Source organism: Ovis aries, chromosome 3 (genome assembly GCF_016772045.2).
Source record: "Ovis aries strain OAR_USU_Benz2616 breed Rambouillet chromosome 3, ARS-UI_Ramb_v3.0, whole genome shotgun sequence".
NCBI lineage: Eukaryota > Metazoa > Chordata > Mammalia > Artiodactyla > Bovidae > Ovis > Ovis aries.
The window spans coordinates 5,337,675-5,359,356 of record NC_056056.1 but is presented as its reverse complement, the minus strand read 5'-3'; the positions used below and the strand labels follow the sequence as shown (position 1 = coordinate 5,359,356).

The 21,682-nt window shown below is 51.5% G+C and overlaps 1 protein-coding gene across 15 annotated transcripts in view; it reads left to right on the top strand.

Annotated features, from left to right (window-relative positions):
* The window catches only part of PRRC2B (proline rich coiled-coil 2B), an 84,270-nt gene that overhangs the window by 25,238 nt on the left and 37,350 nt on the right, over positions 1-21,682 (top strand). For 13 of the 15 annotated variants that reach the window (XM_027966266.2, XM_042248047.1, XM_042248044.1 and 10 more), the window contains exons 2-10: positions 2,480-2,649; positions 4,034-4,211; positions 6,213-6,315; positions 8,583-8,655; positions 12,565-12,708; positions 14,564-14,805; positions 15,262-15,383; positions 15,814-15,956; positions 19,547-19,637. In XM_027966266.2, the coding sequence (XP_027822067.1) occupies positions 2,535-2,649; positions 4,034-4,211; positions 6,213-6,315; positions 8,583-8,655; positions 12,565-12,708; positions 14,564-14,805; positions 15,262-15,383; positions 15,814-15,956; positions 19,547-19,637 (1,211 nt within the window). In that variant the 5' untranslated portion in view covers positions 2,480-2,534. Of the gene's footprint in view, positions 1-2,479; positions 2,650-4,033; positions 4,212-6,212; positions 6,316-8,582; positions 8,656-11,520; positions 11,605-12,564; positions 12,709-14,563; positions 14,806-15,261; positions 15,384-15,813; positions 15,957-19,546; positions 19,638-21,682 lie in introns of those variants that run through there. The other 2 variants (XM_027966261.2, XM_042248046.2) reach the window with 2 other exon arrangements.

Here is a 21,682-nt window from a genome sequence, read left to right as displayed (position 1 = left end):
CTCAGCAGGCCACGGGAGTTTGTGGAGAGTGCTCAGAGTCCTCAGTGGAGTAGTCCCCTACTGATGAATAAGAGACTCCACCCCGCTGCCTGGGCTGCTCCCACTTTGGGGGGGCCCCTGCTTGGACCCCTGCTGGAGCTGTAGGGCCTCCTCAGGGGTGCCCATCTATTTCCCATGTTCAGGGCTTTTCCTTTTAGACCCAGAGTCAGCAGATTTTGCCAACCACATGTCCTGTTGCATATTCTTTGTTTTTTAAAAACAAGTGTGAAAATGGCGGCGGGGGTGGGGGAGGGAGTCATCTTTACCTTGAGGGCCTTAGAAAATGAGCCATTGACTGGTGCCTGACTAGTATTTTGCCAACCCATGTTTTGGACTGAACCCTGCAGGCTGGGGCTGCCTGTGGCTATCACCTTGGGGACAGTGTTCGAGAGCTCTTGTTAGTAGTGCGATGCGTGCACGCGTGTGAGTGTATTGGGAGGGGTTCATGTTCCTACCCTAGTGAACCTTTCTGTTGTTTCTTCTATCTGACAGAAACATCTGAAAATCAGATCTCATCTAGTCTTAATGGAGAATTTCAGGTGGTTTTCCATTTGAAAGCTTATTATTAATTACTGATCATTCTGACATGGGACAAGATCCAGTCTCTTTCCTGCAGGGCCTTGCAGCCCAGGGTTGGGAAGCAGCTTGGGGAGGTTAGTTATTACCAGTTCTGATTGTGGCAGAAGCTCCGTGTGTGCAGCTTTAGGGGCAGGGATTTAAAGATAGAGGGTGTGTAGCCCCTGGCACATGAGCAGGCACCAGAGAGGGAGCTGGCGTGGAGCGCTCTGATGGGCCGTCTTGGTGAGCGCTTGTGATTATCAGTCCTCATTTGTTCCTTCATGGGGCCTGCTCTCCTCTCCTGGCCACCTGGGGCCTGAGCGCTGGGCTGCGTGGGGGCCTCTCCCTGGCCGGCTGTGTCTGCCTAAACCGGGTTCTGAGTGAGGAAGGGAGTTAAGTACCCGTCCTGGGTGGCTCTGTCCTGGTGGCCCAGTGGTAAAGAACCCACCCATCTGCTAATGCAGGGCATGCGGTTTCCATCCCTGGGTTGGGAAGATCCTCTGGAGGAGGAAACTCCAGTATTCTTGCCTGGAGATCCCGTGGACAGAAGAGCCTGGCGGGCTACAGTTCATGGGGTCCTGAGAGTCAGACATGCCACACCGCACATGGGTGGCTGAAGGCCTGTGGGGAGAAGGGTGGCACTTCCGTGAAGGAGGGCAACCACTGGGTAGGTGACCCCTGCACGTCGTATGCAACTCAGGACGCTCAGCCCTGGGTGTCCATCGAGGTGCTGGAGTGTTTCCAGATACAGAATGGGTGCCTATCTGTTCCTGCACCCGAGACCGTGACTGGCAGGGCTTGAGTATCGCATTTCACGTGACAGGAACGAAAGGACGGATGCGCCCAGCTCACTGGGCGTGCTCCTCTGGCCGAGGTGGCTTCAGAATAGGGTGAAATGACTGACCTTCCTGCAGCGGCTATGCCAGGTGCCTGTTGTGAGTCATGGATATTTTCACTTCCCTTTTGTCATTGAAAACATTTTATCAGTAGGCCTAAGTTGATGCTTTAGCTTTTTTCCGCATACGTTGATTCCAGTGGGAAGTTGCAGTCACTTGTACAAGTTTTTGTTCTCGCACGATCAGATGTAGAACCTAAAGCCAGGGTTAGCGTAGAGTGGAAGCACTGGCGCTGCTGGTCCTCAGTGCCCGGCACGTGGCCTCACTGGCTGTTCAAATCGATGAATGCCAAAGGGAATGAGGAAGGTGCTTCTGGAGGAGCCGGCGGAAAGGTAGAAGGTGGCCCTTGGGAGACGCTGCTTCCTTGGCTGGCCTTTCAAGATTTTTTCCCAGTGGAGGGCAGGCATGGACAGTACTGCCCACATGGGCTCCTCTCCCCAAGGGGGCCTGCTCTGTCTCCCGCCCATGCCCTGCTCTTGGCGCCTGAACAGGTGTTTCCCTCTGGGTGCTGGTTCTTTGGTTTGAGAAGCGCCCATACCAGCTGCTTCATGTGATTTCCTGGCTGTGCACTTCCCTGTGGCTTGGTTTTGCTCATCCTGGTAATGGACAGCTTTCCATGAGGAAGACGTTATTTGTGATGTTACATTGTTGTGCTACAAGGGAATGAGCCTTTGTTTTTCTACCTTGAGGAGCTGTCCTTGATTCAGAGGGCCTGATGTGTGAAGTTTACCTCTCATTGTGGCTGGTGAGTGCGAGAGTGCAGCTGATTTTCAGGCAGGGAGAGTTCCTATCATTGGAAGTGGGGTGGTGTCTACAAGATGCTCTTTAAATGTGAGAAAGGCTGCCTGCGTGGGAACGGCATCTTTCTAGGGACAGAGTCCGAAGCTTTCTTCACATCTTCAAGGAGATCCATGATCCCTAAGGATTCAGTTCACTGGATCAGAGGTTCTGGTGGATTAACACTTTTTTTCCCCCCCATTTCAAAGGCAGATCGGGAGCGGTGCCGAGAAAAATTTCCTTACTAGATGACATTTCATCGCAATGTCCGATCGTTTGGGGCAAATAACCAAGGGCAAGGATGGGAAAAGCAAGTATTCGACTCTCAGCCTGTTTGACAAGTATAAAGGAAAATCAGTAGATTCAATCAGATCCTCAGGTAAGAGCGGGTAGGGGCCCAGTACCCTATGCTTTCCCTTAGGGAGACTTTTGGGTCTAGGACCAGGAAAACCTAGGGTCCCCTGTCTGGTTAGACAGATGTGGTCCACACAAGCCGGTCTTCTGGGCCTATGGGGTCACCCCCATAGTTCTTGGGGAGCCCATTACCCTCTACTTCTATGTGATGTCCTATTTCAGATCCTGGACTATTCCTGACTGCTGTAGCAGGATTATTTCCTCATCTGTCTTGTCTTATTGAAGCTCTGGCTATTTTGAGCCCGATGGGTAGAATGGAATTTAATTTGCACTAGAATTACCCTTTTTAGCTTTTGTGGTTCTGCTATTCCGGAACTTGGTGGGAAAATTTCCTGTTGATTCTGTCCACACCCCCTGAGAATGTTTTGAATGTTGGGGTCCCTGCTTAGGCTTGGCTGAGTCCCCGCAGTCCTGCTGTCATGAGGCCAGAGCAGTCTCCCCTTGCACAGGGCTGGTGATTGTGTGGGACGGAGGTTTTGGGGCCTGGCTCTTTACTGTGTCCTAAACTTAAACTCCCTGAGCCTACTGCCCACAAATAACCGGAAGCCTCCACAGTGGCTTCAGCAGCCAGTGTCTTTGAAGTCCTTGGTGAAGAGCTTGTCAGTTCAGTTCAGTTCAGTCGCTCAGTCATGTCTGACTCTTTGCGACCCCGTGAATCGCAGCACGCCAGGCCTCCCTGTCCATCACTGTCTCCCGGAGTTCACTCAGACTCACGTCCATCGAGTCAGTGATGCCATCCAGCCATCTCATCCTCTGTTGTCCCCTTTTCCTCCTGCCCCCAATCCCTCCCAGCATCAGAGTCTTTTCCAATGAGTCAACTCTTCTCATGAGGTGGCCAAAGTATTGGAGTTTCAGCCTTAGCATCATTCCTTCCAAAGAAATCCCAGGGCTGATCTCCTTCAGAATGGACTGGTTGGATCTCCTTGCAGTCCAAGGGACTCTCAAGAGTCTTCTCCAACACCACAGTTGAAGCTTGTAAAGTGACTATAAGTTACGACCACGCACTTTTGTGTGTTTTGTTTAAAATACTTTGATTTATTTATTTGGCTGCGCTGGGTGTTAGTTGCTGCACGCAGGGTCTTGAGTTGCAGCATGCGGGTTCTTAGTTGTAGCATGTGGGGTCTAGTTCCCTGACCAGAGATTGAGCCCAGCCCCCTGCCTTGGCACTGCAGAGTCTTAAGTCACTGGGCCGCCAGGGAAGTTCCTTCTCACGGCAGATCTGTCCCTTGTTTTTCACTTGGTCGCCATTGTCATCATCACTTAGAGTTTAGAAGAGCAGCCGAGTGAACCCAGAATCTCTGCTTCCGTGGCTTCCTGTGCAGCATCTCTTTCCATCCCTCCCCCTGCAGTTATTCCTCGACATGGCTTACAAAGTCTCGGGAAAGTTGCCACGGCCCGGCGCATGCCACCGCCTGCAAACCTGCCAAGTCTGAAGTCTGAAAACAAAGGAAACGACCCCAACATCGTGATAGTACCCAAGGACGGAACAGGATGGGCAAACAAGCAGGACCAGCAAGACCCAAAGAGGTGAGAGCGAGGGGTGGGCGGTAGGCGGGAGTTGGAGGACGCCCCTTCCACCTCTACTCCTGCTGCTGAGTTGTTTCTCGCTTCCTGGCTCCTGGAGCCAAAGCGGCAGGGTTTCTGTGAGCCACCTGGTCCCCAGTGATCAGTGTCCCTCGTGCCTTATTAAGAAAGCCCTCATCACTCCCAGAGGAGCTTATGCAATGACTCGAGCCAGTTCCTGAACAACCCACTGTGGACAGAGCCGAGTGCTTGATTTTGGTTGGGGTCCCTGGGTGCTGGGCCCCAGGTGGAGGAGGAGGAACCTTCCGCATTGAGGGATCACAGCGCCCCATATAGGCGGCTGCTCTCCTCCCCACGACCCGGTCACTGAGGAGAGCCACGCCAGGCCCAGGCACTCCGGGTCAGTGCGCAGCTGCCCTGCATCGGGGACGGCTAGGAAGGCATCAGGAAGGGACAGGGCCTCACTAAGGCCAGTAGGCAGAGCCTGGCTGCTGGGGTTTGCTTGTCAGGCAGTGGAAATGGAGCAGTTTGGCCTCGTCCACCTTTGTGCCCTGTTTCCCTGAGGTCCAGTTGCTGATACTCCAGACCCAGAAAGTAAAGGTGGCCCAGATCACAGCCTGCCAACCAGGGTCCTTTTCTCTAATTGAAAATGGCCCAAAGCTTCCTGTAGTTAATTCAGTCAAGATGTAGAGAGTGAACAGATTATTAGGCCAGGTGATTGATCAGTAATAAGCAAATACTGTAAACATTTCCTAACAGTCTGAATAGGGATCGTCCCAATTCATGGGGTAGTGTGACGTGTAGAACAGGCTCTGCTGTGTGATTTCTAGCCAGGCCGTTTATTAGCTTTGTGGAAGCTGGGGAACCATTTGACTTCTGACCATCAGTGTCCTCCTGTGAAGTACAAATAACCCCTGGCTCCAGGGGCGGCTACAGGAGAGGGACGAGAGGACCCAGGTGACATGCTTGGCACAGGGCCTGGTGGGTGGCAGATGTCAGTGTTACTCTTCCTGCCAGTCACAGACACTGCAGCCTCTAATGAAACGGGTGCTGCACGTTTCAGTGTAAGCAATGAAATGCCTCTGCTACTGCTAGTTCTAGAGAGCTAGGACGAAACCTCGCTCCCTCCTTTTATCCAGTCTTAACACACCGTCGGCATGGCATCGGGCAGCTTGAACGGGGCCGGTGTGCTGAAGCATGTTTGCCAGAGAGAGGTGGAGAGCGTTGGTAGTGGCAGCAGATGCTGGCGCTGCGTCTCTGCTGCCCCCTCCCTGGTGGTCAGGCAGGTGGCTGAGTGGGGAGGACCACACCCACTGGGGCTCGGTGTTTGGAGTACACAGAAAAGTTCATTGTGGTTTTATCTGTCATGGAAGAGAATCTGGAGATTGGCACGTTCTAGGCCTTCCACCTGTGTCATTAGGAGAAAGTGGTGGGTTCACGTATGTTGTCATACTGAGATGTGTGTGTGGTGTTAGCCTACTTGTGTTAAAAAGTACTATGCTAACGTGTGTGGAAAAGTCTGCTAGAGTTTCTCTCTGGAGGATGACATGGTGACACATTCTGTATGGTATGTGTTTATTTTTACCTTGAGCATATATTTTTTTTCACAAACCGATAGGTTAAAAAAGGATCTCCTGTTTCAGAGTGGTCAGCCCCTGAGGAGCTGTGAGTCCTTGGTCAGGAGTGAGAGGCGGGGGCCCCTCCACCCACCACTGTAGCCGCCTTCGTGGCAGATTCTCCATCTCTTTGTTGTTCGCCCTTTTGTTGTTCACAGTGGGCTTTCAGTCTCTGCAGGCAGAAGCTGTTCAGGAAGGCAGACAGCTGTGCTGGCCGTCCTGTTAGGGGTCGGTGAGCAGACCTCACATGTGGTCCAGTTCTCGTTCTCTTGGCCAGCCTAGGAGTCTGCCGGGGGGAGGTATTTGTAACCCGCCAGAGGAGGTTGGAATGTGGAGGGACCCTGAGGTCATGGCCTCTGATCCTCGTGTGTGTCCTGCCTTTGTCCAGTTCCAGTGTGACGGCCTCTCAGCCGCCGGAGTTGCTGCCGCAGCCGGGTTTGCAGAAATCTGTCTCCAATTTGCAGAAGCCGACACAGTCGATCAGTCAGGAGGTAGGTGCTGGGGACCCCGTCACCGAGAAGGGTGGCTCCCTGTGACCTGCCCGTTCCAGAGGCCAACCTGAAGAGTGACTTTCAAAAAAGACCCCAGATTCAGGATAGAATGTAGATGCCTAGTTGGATTCCTGTTGGCTTAGCTCAAGGTGAGTCACCTGGGCAGCTGCATGCTAGATCCGGGCCCCGCAGTGTCTCCTCGGAAGCAAGAGCCATAAGGAGACAGCAAGCGTTAGGCCACAGGAGGTTCAACAGTCTGGTGAGTTTGGAAAGCAAAACAAGCAGGCACCTTCATGGGTTTTCTTAGCGTCAGACTTTCTCTCTGTATCTTCAGTATGCTGATGTGTCCTGGGTCTCCAGGTGAAGGACACTGTGGACAGCAGTCCCCGAATTTACTTGTCCTTGGAAATGTCTTTTAGCAGACTGTCTCTGGGGACTAGTGTTTCTCAGAATATGCTTTGTGGAATAATGAGCTATAATCCTTCATTTGTCAATGCATTTCAGACACCTCTCTAAACAGAAAATCATGATTAATCAAGAGCTCGTATTGTACTTGGTCCATCAGCATCTGTGGGTTACAAAGGCTAGCAGCTGGTAGCTGGAAATCTGGACAGATACCTGGCACTCGCTGGCTCTCTTGAAAAGAACCACTCTGTGGGGAACATTCACCGCTTTGCCAAAGGGACACCCTCCTCCAGCCAATACTGAACTGTGCTTTTAAATCAAAGGAAAAGAAGAAGAAGGAAAAAAATCTATATTCATGTGAGACTCCATGTTCACCAGCCTAAGTCCACTGAGGCCTGTTGAACAGTGGATAGCGTGGAGTTCGTGTCTCTTTCCCAGATTTGAGACCAAGTGCGGTTAGGGGGCCTTGGTTGTTCTGTAGCCCTGGCTTGGTGTCAGAGCTGGCTCTGTGAGCCTGCTGGAGATGAGCTCGCCATGTCCCTGCCGTGTAGGGCCTGGGCTCCCGTGGAGAACGGGTGCTGTGGGCCCGTCGGGGCCGGATCAGGCCCTGCCCTGGAGCCAGCCCGCGGGCCCTCTGGCGCTTCCTGGCTTTCCTTTCCTGCAGAGATGGTGAGAGGAAGAGGCCCCCAGTGTTTCCCGGCTTTGAAACCTTGTCTCAGAGGCAGTTTGACTCTGGGCACGCAATTTGCTGCAGTGTTAGTAACCCTTCCTTGGCCGGCCCCATAGGCCTTCTCTTCCAGTTTGGTGCCCTTGGTGGGCGAGGGCCAGGGCCCCTGTGACTGCAGACCCCAAGGGGGTGGCTGTGGGATAGCAGTGACCTGGGGCCTCTGCCTCCTGGTCTGGAGGCCCACCTCCAGCTCCCAGCTGTTCAGACCCCCCCGGGACCTGTGGGCATTCCAGGTCACTGGGAGCAAGTCTGTGATAAATGGGTTGTTGCACTTAAGCTCTGCCTTGGAGGCTGGAGAGACCACCATCTGCCCTGAGCGTGTGTGGAGGTGGCAGCAGGGGAGGATAGAGAAGGGAATTATTTGATCTGGGATCCAGTCCAGTGGGTGAAGAGACGTCACGCTGCGTCAGCTTGGTTTTGTGTATCTTTACCTTCAGTTGTTTAGGCATGTTGCTGGGAGAGGCAGCTGAACTCAGTGGTTGGGGACCTGAAGGGGCTTTGGACCCTGGTAGGGTGGGAACAAGTCCTGGTCCTCCTTCCCTAGTTGGGTGTCTAACCCACGTGACCCTGGTGTGCCTGGCACCTGGCTTGCATGTAGGGAGCTTTCAGCAAAGCTCACCTCATGTGCTGATGAGGTGCGCCCAGATGAGGTGGGAGCGGAAGGCTGGGCTTGGGGAGTCAGGCCTTGGAGGATGACAGGAGCCGTGGGAAGTGGTGCCGGGCTTGCCAGCGACACAGCAGGCACGTCAGCTTTCCCATACGTGTATTCTTTTAGCGGCAGCACAGTTTTTAAGGCACGTGCTGGAGTTGGGTTTGGTCTTGTCCCTGGAGCAAGACAGAGGAGCTCTGTGTGGGCGCGTGTTCCAGGCTGTGGCCCTGGCTCTGCTCTGTGACCCTGGGCTGGCCGCTTGCCCTCCGGCCTGCTCTGCATCTGTCGTGTGGCCAGTGCTTCCTGAGCCTGGGCTGCTTCCTGAGTGAGTGGAAGGCTATGTGGCAAGCACGTGTGCTTGGGTCCTGCCCAGCTGGTGGTAGTGGGTACAGCGATGTAGCCTCGGGGCACCTTGCTGTGACATGGTCGGGGCATGGACAGCAGCCTGCTGGGCTGGCCCTGTTCTCATTCTCTTCTTTCTTTCAGAATACAAATTCAGCTCCAGGTGGACCAAAGTCATGGGCACAGCTGAATGGAAAGCCAGCAGGACACGAAGGTGGTAAGTGAGCATGTGGTGTCACACTGGGTCGTGGGAGGGACGAGTACCTTTTCTGGACTGTCCCAGTTCAGTTCAGACAGCCTGAAGCTTTGTGGACTCTCCTCGCTGAGCGAGGTACTGCCTTTGCCTGGCGTGGAGGCGCTGATTCTGCGGACCACATCAGCTCTCTGGTCTCATTGAACATTAACACTGAAGACAGTCCCCCGGGTGTGTGGAGGAGACCCCAGCACACCCTGGTTGGCTGAGCTGCTAAAGGAACAAGTCCTCACTCAGCGAGCACCCGCCTCCTCCCTGGTGGGGCAAGGTGTCATGTGCGGGACGCTGGCTTGCGGCCCGGGTTTGTAAATCAGCAGCCCTGGGAGCTGAGCTGCTTGCTTTTGGACGGTGGCACCAGAGCAGGCAGAGGTTATGTGGGGTTTGTTGCCATGGTGTCCCGCCTGACACAGGGAGACACATTCAGACGGCTGTTCAGCCCAGGGACGGTGGAGGGCGCGTGGGAGGAGGAAGTGTCCAGAGCCTTAGGTCAGTGCTGAGCCACGCGCTGAGATGGCTCCAGGGCAGGCCAGGGTACAGTGGCTGTGTGGTGGGGCGGGGATCTGGGCTGTGGGCCCAGGTCAGCAGGTGTTTTTGCAAGGAGCCAAACATCCGGATTTCTCTCTGGACTCTCCTGGTTTTCCAGTGTTGGGGGCATGTTTCTAGCACGATGTGTAGACAGCACCAGTCAACGCCTCGAGCTGGAAGGAAAGGGATGGAGGTGTGAGCGGCTTGACCACAGCTGCCCTTTCCTCCGTGGCCAGCACAGGCCACCGTCTTTACCGTCAGCCCTGTCCTGGCATTGCCTCTGTCTTCTGCGTGTCCCTGCTGGCCGAGGCCTTGCCAGGCCTCACGTGTCATGGTTGAGAGTGGACACCAGCTCCACGCGCCAGCTGCCCTGCACACCTGGCTGCTCTGCCACTCTGAGCATGGGCCCTTCTGGGTTGGGTTGCCGTGCGGGTGAAGACTTGCCCCTTCCTCCGTCTCCATGGGGATGTCAATCAGTCGGTGTAGCAGGGACACGCAGCTTCAGCCGGGAGGGTGAGGTGGAGGGAGCCAGACAAGCAGAGAGGGTTGGGTGGGGGCTGTGACAGGGCCTTTTAGACCTAGACAAGGTCCTTCCAGAGGCTTTGTGGAGACCATTCACTGGGCTGTTCACAGTGGGTCTTTGCTCTCTGTAGCCTCTATTTCTGTGAGGTTGAAATATTCTTAAGTAAATTCAATGTACTTATTTTTAATTAATAGGAACGATAGAGGTTATTTGAATTAAAGTTGGCACAGCTCTTATGGAGGGCAGCCTGACACTGCCCATCAGTACCAGCCTGATACCCTCTGACCTGGCAGTTCCTCTGCGGGGCGATCACCCTGCAAGTGATACCTGTGTAACACAAGATCTCACTGCCCTTTTATAACCGCAAAAGATTGGAAGCAGCCACTTGAAATGTCCATCAAATGATGGTACTTTAATGAAATGCTGTTTGGCTAGAAGGAAAAAAATGCAGTTTTCTACTGATCTGGCAAGCTTTCCAGGACATATTATTAAGTGAAAAAAGCATAGAATAGTATGCAGAGTATTTTACCATTTGTGCAAAAAATCAGGATGAGAGAAAATACGTTTCTAGAAAATGTATGTGCATTAAAAAAAAAAAAAAAGATCTCTGGAGGGAAAGGAAGAGCGGGAACAGAACAGAAAAGTGCATATTTTGTGAGGACATTTGATGTAGATCAGGGCTTCCCTGGTGGCTCAGACAGTGAGAATCTGCCTGGGAAGCTGGAGGCCCCAGGTTCCATCCCTGGGTTGGGAAGATCCCCTGGAGAAGGAAATGGCAGTCCATTCCAGTACTCTTGCCATGGATGGAGGAGCCCGGCGGGCTGTTGTCCACGGGGTTGCAGAGAGTCCCACACGACTGAGCAACTGACACTTCCACTTTTCTTTGATGTGGAAAGATGGGGTACCTGGGTGGGAGGAGGGCTTCTGTTGATTCTTCTTTAAGGCTTTTTACCTTTGAACCTTTTGATTTATTTATGGAAATGAAACTTGGTTTAGAAATAATTTTAAAACACAGTGAAATATCCTGTCAACATGTCGTAGCTCGTCTGGGAGGCGGCAGAACCTAGTAGCCCAAGAGGAAAGAACAGACGTGTGCTGACTATGACCCCTCCTACGCGGGGGTTACAGCCTGTGAGGCTTCCAGGGCTGTGCACAGACATTGTCACGACTTTGGAACTGTCGATGTCCTTTCTGAGTTGACGGACTCTGCATGTGGAGGGTGGTCCCAGGCCTGTTTCACCTGGACCAGGCCCAGGCCTAGGTCTGCCTGTGTGGTTCAGGCAGAGGCCAGAGGTGCGTGGCCCGCAGGCTCTGCTGCCTAAACCACCAGCAGCTCCCTCTGGGGCCTTGCAAGAAGCCCCTGATTGTGCTGCCTCTGTTCCTCCGGGCAGAGAACAGAGGGCAGGAGGGAATGCTGGGTGAGCATTACAGGGCATCGGAACCTTAAGAATGTGATTTTGCTGTGAATGTTGGAGTTCTTCACTTTGTCCTTTTTATCTCTGGAGGGCAAGTTTTATTCATAATTAGAATATCACCTTTATGATTATCAAGACAGGAAAAAAGTACTAGGCTTTTTTTGTTTTCTTGGTTATTACTTTAACTTCAAACTGTCTACCTTTTTTTGTGTGTGTGGCCACATGACATGTGAGATCATTCCTTGACCAGGGATGGAACCCGTGCTCCCCTGCAGTGGGAGCTTGGAGTCGTAACCCCTGGACCACCAGGGAAGTCCGTCTATTCCTACTTTTAAAGTATTGACTTTCATATTTCACTCCTGCCAGTGACCTTTTGATACAGTGAGGCAACTGTGAGAGTATTGGTCCTCCTTCGTGACACCTGGCGATTGTCTCTCAAGTGAAGCATTGGTTAGTAATGTGTCCGTCTACCCCTGTGGTGGGTTCATCTGACCCCCCTGTCCCTTTTTACTAAGGGGGATGGTGGACAGATGGCCACCTTGAGCTTCTGCGCTGACCCTGCCGCCTCTTTCTGAAAAAGCCTGCTGCGGTCAGCAGGTGCTCTGATCAGTAATTCCTGGGGACAGACGTGGGTGTGTTGCCTGGGGGTCAGGGTGAGCCACAGTCGGATCTTTACCGTGTGGTGCTGCACGTGCACTGTGTGTTCACTGAAGGGACCGGACCCCACTCCAAGCCCTGAAATGCATCACTCGTCCGTGCCCATTCATCGAAGATGATTGCAGGGTCCCAGTGCCCCTTGCTCTGAGTGATAGGAGCAACCCTCAGGAGCAACCCCTTTCTCTGCAGGGGTTGATAGTGTTGGAGAGTGAATGAAAGAACAAGGAAAGAAGTTGTTCCTGGGATTATAAGAGTTAAAGTGTTTGGCCTTGCAGGGCTTGAGGAGCTTTGTAGGAAATGGTTTATTGGAGTGGACATACAATCCAGGAGGCAGTGTGAGCTGTGAGGTGTTGGGGAAGGGCATTACCTCCACCCAAAAGCCGCTGACCTCAGACAGGTTTCCCCAAAGACTGTGCTTGTCTCCCCTCTCCTCAGGACCACCGCCGAAAGGACGGTACTGCCTTCCTCCAGGAGTGGGAAGGGAGGCTCAGACTGCAGTATCTGCCGTACCCAACCTCTGCTGTTTGTGACCAGCTCCAGCAGGGGGCCTGCTGCGGTCTGCAGGCAGCCTCCCCTCGTCACCCTCAGGAAACCCTGGTGCCACTCTGTGGGCACAGAAGGCCAGCACAGATGGCACCGCGGGAGGCAGTGCCCTTCAGGGTGGTGGGACCGCCAGTGTGCTCCGAGGCTGAAGCAGAGAACCATGGACACCAGTCTCACCTGCCCCCTGAGTCTTTCTGATTCTCTTGACAGGTTTAAGGGCCTCAAGCCGACTGTTATCCTTCTCTCCCGAGGAATTTCCGACGCTGAAAGCAGCTGGAGGGCAGGACAAGGCTGGCAAAGAAAAGGGCGTCTTAGATCTGTCGTATGGGCCAGGACCAAGCCTCCGCCCTCAGAGTAAGTGAGCTGCAGCCTCCGTCTGGAACAGCAAAGTTCCCCTTCAGCTTCTGCCTCTTAGACACGAGCCATCTCTCAAGCAGCCAGGCTCCCTGCCTGGAGAGCACGGCTGCCGATCCTGTACTGGGTTCTTGTGTCTGTGGACTCACTTCCTGGGCTGGGCTGGAGGTTGCGCCTCCCTTCCCGTCCTTTGGGTCAGTCCAGGCCTGTCCGTCTTCCCAGCAGTCATCGGAGGCTGTGCTGTGCCTGGGTGGTCACGGCAGGGACAGCTGAAGCAAGGGCAAGTTAACTTGACTCCCAGTTCAAGAGCTTATTTTCTAAGCAGTGGTTTCCAGAGCTAGCTGAGTCTTGTCAGAATCACTTGGGGGTTCGTTAAGTCTGATTTCCAGTCCTCTCCTACCCCGCAGCCGAATTAGAATCTGTTTTTTAACATGTTTCCCTGGTTGCGTAGCCAGCCCACCACTCATCTCCATGGCCCCTAATTGGGGGTCTGCCCAAGGGGTAAGCAGGGTTGTGTAGCAATTCTTATTGGGAATAACTGTTTTTCTTCATAGCCTTGGGTAGTTAGAGTTTAAGGTATTGTTTGGGAATGGGATTTCCCATCCGTTCTAATCACAGATTCTGAAACAGCCCTTGGGTAGGGAGTTGATCAGGTCTTGAAATATGAGAGACTTTTTTATCTGCTTGCTTTGATTAATCCCCAAGGTATCCCAGAGTCGGAACGGATATCCTATAAATGAAATGATAACCGTGAAGCTCTTTAATAAAACATACTGTCTTCTCGGTGGTCTATGCTGGGTTATTTTGTTTGTTCCAAATATATAATCAGATTCCTTAGGCCAGAAACATCATCTTTCTGGGATTAATTAAGATGAGCTGTTGTAGGACTGTAATAATTTAGAACTAGAAGAAGCTTCTGGAATCAGTTCTGTCCCCTTGTTTGAGAAGATGAAGAAGCAGATGACCTCAGGTGACCAGAGCTTGGCTAAGGTCATGTACAAGGTGGCTGAAGAGTTGGGAGCAGTGTGACTTTGTGGCTCCGATCCTGGGTTCCATTCTCTTAGGGGTCAAGTACTCAAGAACCTTTCATGTTTCAACTTCTCTAACTATAAGTTGACCAAAAAGAGGAGCCTTTTTGGCGCATCTGATTCCTCGTTGGCCTATAATCCCACCAGGCTTTGCTACGTTGAGCAGGAGAAAGCGTCATCTTAAAACAGTGGTCAGAGAGGATTGGCAGGTTTCAGTCTGTGACCTGCAGGAGGCCCCCGGGCCACTGTGGGGGCAGGTGGGATGAGGCCTGAGCAGGGGGCCCAGCCCCTCCAGTGCCTAACTGAGGGAGCCAGTAGCTGTTTTCTACATCACAGCTAGGGAGTCCCTGACTAGAGTTGGCACTGCAGAGCAGGGTTTGAACTCGGGTCAGGAACTCTGGTTCCAACATCAAGTCCAGTGCCAAGCCTGGTACCAGTCCCGATGGGACTGGGTCAGTATTAGTGGAAACAGTGACCCAAGACTGCTCTTATGGGGCTTCTGGGTCTCTTTGGGGTGTTAGGTCTCAGGTTGTGTGGTCTCTGAGTTGATGAAGGAAGACCATCCCTTGTTTACACTTGCCTTCCCTCTGAGCAGACTGTGTTTTGTGTTTCTCTGACAGTCAGACACCCTCAGCAGTTTCATACTCATTGGCCAGATGTCTGCCCCCCACCTTCCCTGACAGACTTGACCAGTCAACTCAATTCTTCACTTTTTTTTTTTTTTAATTTTTGGTGAGTGAGGGGGGTCCCTTGACCTTCAGAACCTCATACAATCCCTCCTCCCCCTTCCTCTTTCCTCTCCCCTTTTGCCCCCTTTCAATTTCCAGATGTGACAAGCTGGAGGGAGGGCGGTGGGCGAAACATAATTTCTGCCACGTCTCTGAGCGCCTCCCCAACTGAGCTGGGCAGCAGGAACTCGAGTGCAGGAGACGGAGCCCCCTCCTCGGCATGCGCCAGCGGTTCTAAGGACCCCTCTCTCCGCCCGGCTCAGCCTGCCCGCAGAGGGGCTTCACAGTTCTTGGGGAGTGTATACCACCCACCTACATACCATGACATGCTTCCTGCTTTTGTAAGTCTTCAGAGTGTGCATTCTGTCCCCGCAGAGTCAGATCGTTCATGTCCAGCAGAACCTACTTCACGTGGTTGAATGTCCACCGTGGGCATCCCCCATCCCCACCCAGTCTCTTTGCCCTGGTGCCTTACCCTGGAGGTTTCCATTACTTTTGCATTTTCACTTCCCCCGTTTCAAATTTTAAGGGCCTCTGGCTTCTTTCCCTGGCGATGTGGATGTTATCTTAACCTTGGTTCTTTTAGAAGAAGGAGAGGCAGGTATTCCCCAAGACACAAGTCCCCAGATTTGTGTACTGATAGCAGGAAAAATGGGGGAGATGGTGATAGGATTAATTGGGAAACCCCAAGACTTTCCTGTTTCTGTTTCCCGTTTGCCAGAACAAATTCTGATACCAGTGGAACTTAGACTCTGGGCCATTACTGGAAAACCCTGTTCATTGATGTTATGTTTCAGATGTGTTCGCCACAGTCAACAGAGAACCAGGGTACAGTGGAAAGAGGATCTTTTCCCCTTCCTCAGCTCCGTCTTGAACCCCGTGTTCCTTTTAGACAGTTCCAGATGAATGACCAAGACGGGTAAGGCCAAAGCAGTGTAGCCACGTATGTAGAAGCCACCCTGGTTGGTGGTATTGGGGCAGTACAGTGGGTTTACATAGGATAGCGCTTTGGCTTCCGGAGGCCTCAGAAGCTGGAAAGCACCCTGATGCCCAGGGTGCGTGGGAGGGCGGCCTCCCGGGCAGGGCCAGGAGGGGCTGTGAGTTCAGCTCCCTGCTAGTTGTGCACTGCTGTCACCGTGGATTTAACACCGAGCAGCTAAAATGAAGCAGAACTTCTCTTGGCGATGTATTTGTTGATTATATGTTCTTTAAAAAGGGGAGGATTATAATATCAAGGGCACACGTGAACCTTTGCAGTGGGGGACATAGTTCTGGAGAAGTATTTGGGTTTGCTTCCATCTGTGTACTTGACACCAGCCCAGTGTCTTTACCCTTCTCTCTGTCATCAGAAAAGAAAATAGATTGGGAGTGAGCCGCCCAATCCGTCCACTGAGGCCGCTGGTGGAGCGGGTGCCACGACCCACCATCGTCAACGCAGAAAACCTGAAGGGCCTCGATGACCTGGACACTGACGCCGACGATGGCTGGGCAGGTGGGTGGTGGCGTTTGCCGGCGGGCTCTCGACTGACGGTTTAGCAGGCGGGGACTGCACTCTTGTTTCTGCTTCTTGCCAAGGTTGGCAGTTCCTGCGACACAGTGTCTGCGGGAACTCATGGGGGCAGAGGGCAGCAGACAGCCTTGGGCCTGAGAGATCCTTGCTGATCCTTACCAGCAGTTGTTTCCTCACGCAGCCACATTGTCTGTCTTGGTCTTTCGTCTTACTCTTAGAGGGAGAAAGAGTGTTTGTAACAAAAGCGTTAAAACAGGAGGGTGACGAGCCCCACATAGCGCCCTGTCACTGCATTTCAGCAAGTTCCAACATTCTGCATTCTCATAATTACCCACACTCCCGATCTGATTATTTTCTTTTAAAATTCTTCTGGAGGTTTGTTTCCAAGTAAAAGGCGCATATTAAGTTGTAGGGTTTTGATAAACCCACGTGCTTGAGCAGCACAGCCGCGTCAAGACACAGTACTCACTCCATCCCTTCCCAGCCAGTCTCCCTCCTGACTCTGCCCGAGGCCTCCCCCTTCTGATGAGTCCTAACTGCAGATGGATGGAGTGGTGCGGCTTCCCTTCTGCTGTAAGGTTTGTGAGACCACCCGTGTTGTTACGTGTGTCAGTGGTTGCTTTTAATCACTGAGGCGTGTGTCATTGTATCAAATCCTGTAGTTTGCTCGAAAGTTTATTATGGATGCTGTTCTCATTTCTCTTGAGTTAATATCCAGCAGTGGAGTCGTTGGTTGAAGGGGAGGTGTGTGACGAGGTCTGCCAGAAGCACGCAGACCTCCGCGGTGGCTGGTGTGTGCTCCAGCGGCAGTCCTGAGAACTTGGCTCTGCATCCTTACAGTGCTCTGGTGTTCATCTCTTTAATTTTAGCCATTCCAGTGGGTGTGTAGCGTTAGCTCATTGTGCTTTTAATTTGCATCTTGCTGATGAGTAATCATACGCTTGTTTTCATGCCGATTTGGCTACTGGTATCTTTTTTGAGTGTTCAGATACACATCGTTGGAGGCTTAATATTTCACAAAAGTTTTTTCCCACTGCCTGCCTGATCCATTTTCTCAGCACTGCACTTTAATTAGCAGAAGTTTTAAATTTTGATGAAGTTTAACTTATAAATTTGTGTTTTTTATGGTTTATTGTGTCTTTTATAAAAATCTTTGTCCCTCCTGGTGGCAAAGATAACTCCCTTATGTTTTATAATTTTAACACTGGTTTTTAGATGTGTGGTCCATGTATTAATTTGTATATGGTGTGAGATGGGAGTCAGGGTTCATTTTAATCCAACAGGATACCCAGTTGTTCTACACTGTTTGTGACAAGACTTCTCTTTCCCTGTGGCATTGCTTTGACACCTTTGCCAACAATTGGTCGATCATAGAAGTGTGGGTCTAATTCTGGACCCTGTTTGTTCTATTTATTCATCCTTATGCCAACACCACACTGTAGCGTTGTGGTAAGTTAGTGTAAATTTCCCAGCTTTGTTCATTTTTAAGATTATTTTACTCTTCTAAGTCCATTTTCATATAATTCTAGAATCTTTTTTTTAAAAAATGATGTCTGTAAGATTTGTAATGATATAGATATCACTCTTTTTCATCGCTGATAATTAGGTAATTTGTATTTTTTCTCTTGTTCACTTCTGCCAAGGGCTCATTAGTTTTATTCATCTTTACAAAGAACTTTTGGCTTTAATTTTCTCCATTGTTTTGACTGTTTTCTAGTTCACTGATCATTTTAATTGGAAATTTCTAGATTTCTCATTTAATCCCATTGTAGTCACAAGGGCTTATTCTGTGTGACTTCCATTCTTTCCAGTCTATTAAGACTGGTTTTATCGCTAAGATTCATGGTCTGTTTTGCTGCATAGTCCAAGTGCTTTTGAGAAGAGTGTGTTCTGTAGCTCACATTCTGTATGTATCAGTTTAGTCAAGGCGGTTGGTAGTGCTGTTCATAACATTTTTGTCTAGTTCTACCCGTTACTCAAAGTAAGGTATTAGACTCTCTACTACAGTTGCAGATTTATCTGTTTCTACCTTTAATTCTGTCAATTTCCGCTTCATTTATTTTGAAGCTGTTACACCCACTTTCTATTTTTATGACTGGTGTGCTGGCCGTTTCTGTTGTTTCCACATGCTCTTGGTCTCTCCTCCGCCTCTTGCCTGGAGTCTGTCTCGCCCTGTGTCAGGTCACCTTCTGGCTGTATTTACTGTTGTCGTGCTGTGTTTTTGCATCCGCATCCTTCAGCCCATTGGTGTCTGTATGCACCGCCAGGCTCTGGGAGATAGTATGTGATCACATTTGCTTTGTCGTCAGATCTAACTCTTTAACTGGATTGGGCTTTTTGCCATGTCCCTTTTTTCAGTGATATAATTCATGTGACAGATTTTTGTATTATATAAAATTTGCCCCCTTAAAGTCTACCATTCAGAGATGATTAGTATATTAACAAGTTTGTGCAATCATCCCCACTGTTGAATTCCCGAACATTTCCATCACCCGCAGAAGAAGCCCCGTACCCATGAGCACTCACTCCCGGTGACCCTCCCTCCACACACAGCCTCTGGCAAGCACCGTCTACTTTCTGTCTGTGGATTTGTGTGTTTCGGATGTTTTGTACGAACGGAGTCGCACAGCAGGATCTGAGGCCTTTCGCACCTGGCTCCGTCTCTCAGCATGATGTCTGCAGGGGCCGGCATGTTGTAGCGTGTGTGTGAACTCTTTTTTTTTTTTAATGTGGCCAAATCCTGTTCCATTGTGTGCATCTACCATGTTTTGTGTGCTCGCTCATCCATTGATGGACACTTTCTGCCACCTGAGCCACTCGGTCACAGATCCCACCTCTCAGGAGTGTGTGTTGGCAGGGAGGCCTCCTGGCTGGTTTCTGCCTGCTTCTGCTCACTCCTCACCTTGTAACACACTTGCAGAACACTTGGTCTGCACAGATTTAAGGACTGTTCTCTTAACAGAGTTAATCTAACCAGGGAGGCTACTGTGCTGTGACCAAAGCCAGTACTATCTTCCGCTTGTATTTTTGTTGTTATTTGTTTAATTAATTTATTTTTTAATTGAAGGATAATTGCTTTACAGAATTTTGTTGTTTTCTGTCAATCCTCAACGTGAGTCAGCCGTAGGTGTTCATATATCCCCTCCCTTTTGAACCTCCCTCATCTGTCTCCCCATCCCACCCCTCTAGGTTGATACAGAGCCCCTGTTTGAGTTTCCTGAGCCAGACAGCAAATTCCCATTGGCTATCTATGTTACATATGGTCACTTGTATTTGTTTTAATATGGTTTTTAGTCATTTATTTGGCTGCATCATGTGTTAGTTGTGGGATCCAGATCCCTGAGCAGGGATCGGGCCTGGGCCCCCTGCATTGGGAGCGTGGAGTCTTAGTCCCTGTCCTCCACTTCTCTCTGCAGTGTGTGCTCTGGTGGTGGCAGCTGGGGGTGCCCCTTAGCCAGGTGGGCTGGCGCCCTTCCTGCCTGGAGGCAGCGCTCCCCCCACCCCAGCGGTGCTCTTACCACTGTTGGGATGTGCATCTTGTATCCTTCTCGCTGGCCCTCCTCCTGTTGCAGGCCTCCATGAAGAAGTGGACTACTCCGAGAAGCTGAAGTTCAGTGATGATGAGGAGGAGGAGGAAGTGGTGAAGGACGGCAGGCCAAAGTGGTAAGGGCGCCGTCCCTGCTCACAGCACCGCTCCCAGTGCCGGGGGCTGAGAGGGCGTACGTGCACTGGTGTTCTCCGTGCTGCCGTGCGCTGACCCCGGCAACCTCATGTGGGCAGATGCTGCTTCCGTTTTGCAGATGGAAGGACAGCTGTTTGGGGGTGGGGAGCCAGGGTAGGCACCAGGCGTGGCTGGCTGAGTCCTAGCCATTTAGCCACCGAGCCCGCATTTTTCCCAAGTGTGTCTTGTAGACTGATTGTTCTGCATACTGCCATGAGTGTGTGGTGCCCCTAAAGGCTTCTCTGGCCAAGCAGACTTGGGAAACCGCCTGGGTTCAGCTCTACTCCAAGAGTGCCCGGAGCCTAGGATGTGCGTGCTACAGCCTGCTGGGAATCTGGGAGTGGGGGAGAAGCCGAGAGCGGGGCATGCCACGTTGCCTAAGCATATTTGACCACTTGAATCTTTTCTCTCTCTTTTTTTGGATCATTTCGTTGTACTGATGCTTGCTCCCAACACCATTTGGAAAATACTTAAATTGTAGTCTAGCCAGTCTAGTTTTTAGCAGAATACCAGTAGCATTGGCTTGTACTTTTAAAATAGTACCTATGGTCACTTTAATTTGCGTACCCCCCCCGCCCCGCCAGTGTTGGGAAATATGGATGCTTCTCTTTATATGGAATTGCCTGTTTCCTTTGTACCTATATATCTGTTAGACTTGCTGTGCTCTATGTTAAAATGTGATCACTGTTCTATATTGCTTAGATAGTAGTGCTTTGGTGTTTTTCCCCTTTGTCTGTTTCACTGTCAGGAATTGAACGTTTATGTAGTCGGGTCTGCAAGTCTCTGTTGTGTCATCTTTGGCTTCACAGCTCCTCTTCTGCAGGGAGCTGGTAACGATCTTCTGACACTCTTCCTCAGCTGGCACACAGACAGTTAGCTAATTGAGGCTTCTGAAATTTATTTTAATGCTGCTTGATTTCAGCTGAAGCTTTGGATGCCCTTGGGAAATAAATATTTATTGGTCAGTTTTTGGAACTAAGCTCAGAAGGAGATGTGATCCAGAATTTAAATCAGTGGAAACGTGAAGCTTTGTAGGTTCATTGGAGCAGCAGTCCACTCCGTTCCTCTCTCTGAATTGATGTGACTTGACTGTCCATCTGAAAGAGTGAGACTCTGGCTGTCGTGCCCAGGGACACGCCACATTGAGTCCCCAAGCCGGCCACCACTCAGTGTTCTCTGAGCTGGCTGAGACTCCTCCTGCAGGCCCCACCCACGATGGGCTCCTGAAACTTCCCTGGCTCCATCCCTACCTGTTCACTGTCTCTGGGACCACAGGGACCTGAATCGTTTCCTTCACGCACCATCCAGAGGCTGGCCGGCTGGTCCCTCCTTCCCTGTCCCCCTCACCCTGTGGCTTAGTCACCGTCTTGATAGACTTGGGTCTTTCCTGGCAGGTTGGGAACCTTCCGTGGGCACCACACCTCGGCTCGCCACCAGGAGGCACTGGCGGGCGTTGCTCTGTCTGGCCTCCTGCCTCTCCTCACCCGCCTCACCTCCCTCCACCGCCAGAGCGTTTGTGCACGTGTGTGTGCGTGTGCGTGCAGGAGCATGGGTATTAGCCAGGCCTGACTCCCTGACTTTCTCTGTGCTCCCGCTGGGTTTTTGGGCACCACTTCTGCACTAGCAGAGGTGTGAGTAGATGCACACATGTTTTGTCACAGAGCTTTTGTTTGCACCACAGCGTGTAAAGGTGAGCACCACTCAGCGAACCTTCCCGGAGCCTCTGCTGGGCGTCTGTCTCCTCCTCCTCCATCCAGTGTGTGCATTGCTCCTCTTGCTCTTTGTAATGTATCACTCAGCAAGCCTTCTTCTGCTGTTGTGCTGAACATTTGTTCAGTCCTGGGATGGGGCTTTGGCAGAGACAGAAGGGCCTGCAGTGGGAGGCCTGGGTTCAACTCTGTTAGCTCTTTCTTGTGAACAGCTCCCCAACCTCCCAGAGACTCACTGACCAGCTCTTTAAAATGGAGGAAGTAGGGGCGTTTTTTTT